Source organism: Oncorhynchus kisutch, linkage group LG5 (genome assembly GCF_002021735.2).
Source record: "Oncorhynchus kisutch isolate 150728-3 linkage group LG5, Okis_V2, whole genome shotgun sequence".
NCBI classification, from domain to species: Eukaryota; Metazoa; Chordata; class Actinopteri; order Salmoniformes; family Salmonidae; genus Oncorhynchus; species Oncorhynchus kisutch.
Window position 1 is genome coordinate 25,557,303 of NC_034178.2, and position 6,331 is coordinate 25,563,633.

General features: G+C 41.9%; 1 protein-coding gene across 2 annotated transcripts in view; it reads left to right on the forward strand.

Annotated features, from left to right (window-relative positions):
• The window catches only part of LOC109890139 (rho GTPase-activating protein 40), a 41,680-nt gene extending 37,180 nt beyond the window's left edge, over window positions 1–4,500 (forward strand). For both annotated transcript variants that reach the window (XM_031824724.1, XM_020482095.2), the window contains exons 13-15: window positions 149–285; window positions 471–526; window positions 2,586–4,500. In XM_031824724.1, coding sequence (XP_031680584.1) covers window positions 149–285; window positions 471–526; window positions 2,586–2,701 — 309 coding nt within the window. In that variant the 3' untranslated portion in view covers window positions 2,702–4,500. The remainder of the gene's footprint in view (window positions 1–148; window positions 286–470; window positions 527–2,585) is intronic.
• Window positions 4,501–6,331: the final 1,831 nt, after the last annotated feature.

The following is a 6,331-nucleotide window of genomic DNA, read 5'->3' on the forward strand; positions in this document are numbered from 1 at the left end:
AGGTCACCCATATAAAGGATGTGAATAAAATAAGCAGAAGACTGTATGTCGCTCTGGATGACTGCCAAATGATGCAAATGTAAAATGTCAGAAAGATTTCCGTCGTCACAAATGGATTATTATCCCCTCCCTCATCTCCCCTCACCAGCCGTGTCGTACAGTGAAGATCCAGGTGGGAGATCTGATGAGCAGCACCATGGAGGTGCAGGTTAACATCAGCTCTAGGGCTTCAGACCTGCTGGCTCAGTTCCACAGGCACCTCTGCAGCTCTGACAACACCAAGAGGTACAGTACACTACAATCAATCAATCAAATGTATTTAGTATAAATCCCTAGAGACCAACACACAATTTTAGAAAACTAATGCTTCAGAAATACTGCATTGCCTACTCACTGGGTAGAAATGGAGAATGTGTAAGTTTTGAAGGTGTTTCACAAAATCAATTGCATCCATTTGTTCTTTATCATAGGAACGGTTCGGTATCCCACCCAGACTGTGCCATCTATGAAGTGGGAGGAAATATCGGTAGGTACCACAACACAAACCTTTGCTCTGTAATAAGACTATTTACCAGACCCTGCTTCAAATACTATTTGAATTCTTTCAAATACTTTCAGTGTTTGCTTTCTTTCTATTGGTTCAATTTCAACAGGCGAGCTCAATCAAGCACAGCTAAATACACGATTTAAACTAGCATTGAATCCAGGTTTGCTATCTTCTCAGGCTGAGAGCCACATTCGAAAATTACATGAGTGACTCTGACATTTGCATGTCTTTCTGCTCATTGAACTGATTACACTGGCCAGGTCTTACGCAATGAACTGGATACAGGGAAGGGGCATAGAGAGGGAGAGAGGCCAAGAGAGGGGGAGCAGGTGGTGGGGGAGCGAGCCATCTGTGTACATCTGCAGTTATCGGAGCAGACAAATTCTTACACATGTATCTACTGTATGATACTGTGCTCTCACAGACCCAACCACTCAAACACACTATTTCCTTTGTATGTGCATTCACGGAACTTAACCATTCCCATTCACGTGATTGCGCCAGGGGCAAAGTTGCCACCTGTTTGTCAGTAAAGCAGAAAACACTGTTTCAAACATCTCTCTCGCAGAAGACATTTTATCTCAATGACAGTAACCTGTATGAATCAAATCAAATTTGTATTTGTCACATGCGCCGAATACAACACGTGTAGACCTTACAGTGAAATGCCTACTTACAAGCCCTTAACCAACAATGCAGTTTTAAGAAAATACCTTAAAAAAAGTAAGAGATAAGAATAACATATGATTAAAGAGCAGCGGTAAATAACAATATGCAGGGGGTACCAGTACAGAGTCAATGTGGAGGCTATATACAGGGGTACCGGTACAGAGTCAATGTGGAGGCTATATGCAGGGGGTACCGGTACAGAGTCAATGTGGAGGCTATATGCATGGGGTACCGGTACAGAGTCAATGTGGAGGCTATATGCATGGGGTACCGGTACAGAGTCAATGTGGAGGCTATATACAGGGGGTTCCGGTACAGAGTCAATGTGGAGGCTATATGCAGGGGGTACCGGTACAGAGTCAATGTGGAGGCTATATGCAGGGGGTACCGGTACAGAGTCAATGTGGAGGCTATATGCAGGGGGTACCGGTACAGAGTCAATGTGGAGGCTATATACAGGGGGTACCGGTACAGAGTCAATGTGGAGGCTATATACAGGGGGTACCGGTACAGAGTCAATGTGGAGGCTATATACAGGGGGTACCGGTACAGAGTCAATGTGGAGGCTATATACAGGGGGTACCGGTACAGAGTCAATGTGGAGGCTATATACAGGGGGTACCGGTACAGATTCAATGTGCGGAGGCACCAGTGTCGAGGTAATTGACGTAATATGTAGGTAGAGCTAATAAAGTGACTATGCATAGATAATAACAGAGTAGCAGCAGCGGTATGTAAATTGGTGCGGTATGCAAATTGGAGTGGGTCTAGGGTTTCTGGGATAATGGTGTTGATGTGAGCCATGACCAGCATTTCATGGCTACAGATGTGAGTGCTACGGGTCGGTAGTCATTTAGGCAGGTTACCTTAGTGTTCTTGGGCACAGGGACTATGGTGGTCTGCTTGAAACATGTTGGTATTACAGACTCAGACTGGGAGAGCTTGAAAATGCCAGTGAAGACACTTGCCAGTTGGTCAGCGCATGCTCGGACTAAACGTCCTGGTAATAAGTCTGGCCATGCGGCCTTGTGAATGTTGACCTGTTTAAAGGTCTTTCTCACATCGGCTGCGGAGGGCGTGATCACACAGTTGTCCGGAACAGCTGATGATCTCATGCATGTTTCAGTGTTACTTGCCTCGAAGTGAGCATAGACGTTATTTAGCTCTTGTTACTGGGCAGCTCTCGGCTGTTCATCCCTTTGTAGTCTGTAATAGTTTGCAGGCCCTGCCACATCCGACGAGCGTCGGAGCCAGTGTAGTACGATTCGATCTTAGTCCTGTATTGATGCTTTGCCTGTTTGATGGTTAAATTACAAAATCTGTCCTTCAGTATTGAATCAACCTTGTGTTGTTCTGTTCTGTCCCATAGGTGAACACTGCCTAGACCCAGAGACCCATCTCCTGGACCTGTACAATACCAACCCCAGTGGGGAATGGGTCATCAAACTGAAACCACTGGTCACCACCAGGGGGCTGCACCAATAAGAGACAGCCGCAGGCAAAGGGAGAGACCAGTAGGGATCTTCAAGAGCCAGCCAGAGGAGGAGAGAGACCAGGAGGAGGAAGTTGCTGCTGCTGTTAAAAAACAAACCACCTCAAGATTGAGCCCTCTCTCCCCCTTTCCTCTGCTTAATGCAGGGGAGACCAGACTAGGAGGTGCAAAGCAAAGAGAGACAGAGAGGGGGAGCTACTGCTCAAAAACACTCCACCTCCACACCTTCAGATGGAAGAGAGGCTGAGGCTGCTTCTTGGCTTGTAAGCTCTCAGCCAATCACCTCCCAGCATCCGCAGGAACCCAGATGGGGATCTGATGCACCGCTGCTTACAACAGCAGCCACAGAGTCTCTCTCACTCCCTCTCTCTCACTCTCTCTTTCTTTTTGCTAGCTCTCCATTCCTTCTTCTCAGACATTTGATCACAAAAGGAATGGGAGTGGAACATGTTCAGTATATCTGTTTTGCTTTTTTGTCTCTTTCACAGGGGGACAGTCAGAGACTCTAATGAGCTGATAGCCCCATGTCCCGTCCCTTCTGTATGACTTTGGCTCTGTTCTTTCTGGGGCCTTTGGGCCCTGTCCCTGTAGACTCTCAATAAGAGCCCTAATCAGAGCAGAGGACAGAGATCCTTCTTCTCTTTAAGGAGTCAAAGGTCAGCCTTTAAGAGATTACTACTGGGCCTCTAAAGGGAACTGTTGTTTAATAACAGAGAGTGAAGCTGGACTTCGTTTCTGTTTTCTCATTTTTGTTTTTGATGGATGAAGGATTTTAAGTATTGAATCTGGCGATGGATTGATTGACTATTTATAATTGATTGGATGTGTCTATCTGTATGTACGTGTATGTAGTCATGAATGTTGTCCTTGGAAATGAATAGGTATGTTTGTTGCTGAAATAGTTAGTAACATAAGTCATGTGAGCTCATCCAGTCTTTTTGGGGGCTTTTTACAGTGTTATTGCTCTTATACAGTACCTTGGTTGATGAGTTGTATTTTGATGCACTTCTGCATCCCTCTTTTTCTATTTCTATTACCCATTTGTCATCCGTTCCTCTTTAAAATACATGTCATACAGTTCCAGTCAAAAGTTTGGACACGCCTACTCAAGTGTTAAACAAATCAAAATATATTTTATATTTGAGATTCTTCAGACTGTTGGAAAAGCATTCCAGGTGAAGCTGGTTGAGAGAATGCCAAAAGTGTGCAAAGCTGTCATCAAGGCAAAGGGTGGCTACTTTGAAGAATCTCAAATATTAAATATATTTGTATTTGTTTAATACTTTTTCTGGTTACCACATGATTCCATATGTGTTATTTCATAGTTCTGATGTCTTCGCTATTATTCTACAATGTAGAAAATAGTAAAAAATAAAGAAAAACCCTTGAATGAGTAGGTGTCCAAACTTTTGACTGGAACTGTATATGAAATCTATTTATAGTGTTTACATGTTTTTGATGATGCTCAGATGTTAGAGACAGTATGCAACACCACCATTGGAGGCTGTTGTGGGAAGGACGACTCATACTATTAGCAGGAATGGAGCTAATGCAATGCTATCAAACAAATGGAACCCATGTGTTTGATGTATTTGATACCATTCCATTTATTCCTATCCAGCCATTACCACGAGCCTGTCCTAAGGTGCCACCAACCTCCTGTGACCACCGTGTACATTATTTTCCACAACATGACAACCTACCATGAATTTACAGTGGGGTCTGAAATGACTGACACCCTTGATAAAGATGAGCATAAATGACTGTATAAAATAAATCATTCAAATACTGAGCTATATTGTATACAAAAAAAAAAGGAAATTATATTATTTTATTCTAATTGAATTGTTCAGAGAATGAGATTTTGTGTAACAAATAATATTATAACCATTTATTTGTGGATTTTGATGTGTGCTTGAGGTTATTCTCTTGCTGGACGATCCACTTCCTGCCAAGTTTCAGCCTCCTAGCAGAGGCAACCAAGTTTGGGCTAAAATGTCCTGGTATTGGGTAAAGTCCATGATTACGTTGACCTTAACAAGGGCCTCCGGACCAGTGGAAGCAAATAACCCCATAACATCAAAGATCCACCACCACATTTTACAGTAGGTACAGTGCCTTCGGAAAGTATTCAACTCCCTTGACTGTTTCCATATTTTGTTGAGTTACAAAGTGGAATTAAAATGTATTTCATTGAATTTTTTAAATAATCTACACAAAATACTCTGTAATGTCAAAGTGGAAGAAAAATTCTAACATTATTTTTTTAATATATGAAAAATAAAACTAATATGTCTTTATTATATAATTATTCAACCCCCTGAGTTAGAAACACCTTTAGCAGCAATTACAGATGTGAGTATTTCTGGGTAATTACACATGTGTAAGAGCTTTGCACACCTGGATTGTACAACATTTGCCCATCATTCTTTTAAAAATTATTCAACCTCTGTCAAGTTGGTTGTTGATCATTGCCAGATAACCATTTTCATGTCTAGCCATAGATTTTCAAATAAATATGAATTGAAACTGAAGCATGGCCACTCAGGAACATTCAATGTCATCTTAGTAAGCATCCAAACTGTAGATTTGGCCTTGTCATTTGTCTCCCAGTGTCTATTGGAAAGCAGACTGAACCAAGTTTTCCTTTAGGATTTTACCTTTACCTATTCCATTTATTTTTATCCCAAAAATAATGATCTTGTCCATGCCGATGACAAGCATACCCATAACATAATGCAGCCAACACTAATGCTTGAAAATATGAGTGGTACTCAATGATGTGTTGTCTTGGATTTGACCCAAACATAATGCTCAGTATTCAGGACAAAATGTTAATTTCTTTACCACATTTTGTGCAGTATGACTTTAGTGCCTTTTTGCAAGCAGGATGCATGTTTTGGAATATTTTCATTCGGTACAGGCTTCCTTCTTTTCACTTTGTAATTTAGGTTAGTATTGTGGAGTAACTACAAAGTTGTCAATCCATCCAAATTTTTTAATTACTATTGGCCTCATTATGAAAGCAGTTTACTTCCCCTCTGGCAACTGAGTTAGGAAGGACGTCTGTATCTTTGTAGTGAATGGGTGTATTGATACATCATTCAAAGCCTAATTAATAACGCCATACTCAAAGGAATATTCAGTGTTTTTTTGTTGTTTTTTTTACCCATTTATCAATCGGTGCCCTTCTTTGCGAGGCATTGGACAACCTCCCAGGTATTTTGGTCGGCCCCAAGCTACATTTTTACCAATCTAAGAATTGTTAGCTGACATTGCTAATTGATCAACTGTCAGTGACTGATAAAACAAGAAAGAAACTGCTGATGCACAACCAAATTTCGAACTTACACCTTGTGCATTCTACTATTCTAACTCTCAACAGTAAGTTTAGACCCCGACTGAGTTCCTAAAATATATTTATAATTTTTTGGTTGAGGCCCCCTCAGCGGTCGGGGCCCTAAGCGCCCGTTTATGTCGCTTATGCCTGGAGCCGGCCCTGCTCCCTGGTCTTTCTGGGGAGATTCTCTACTCACTGAGGGACCTTACAGATATTTGTATGTGTGGGGTACAGAGATGAGGTAGTCATTCATAAATCATGCACACAGATTGGAGTCCATGCA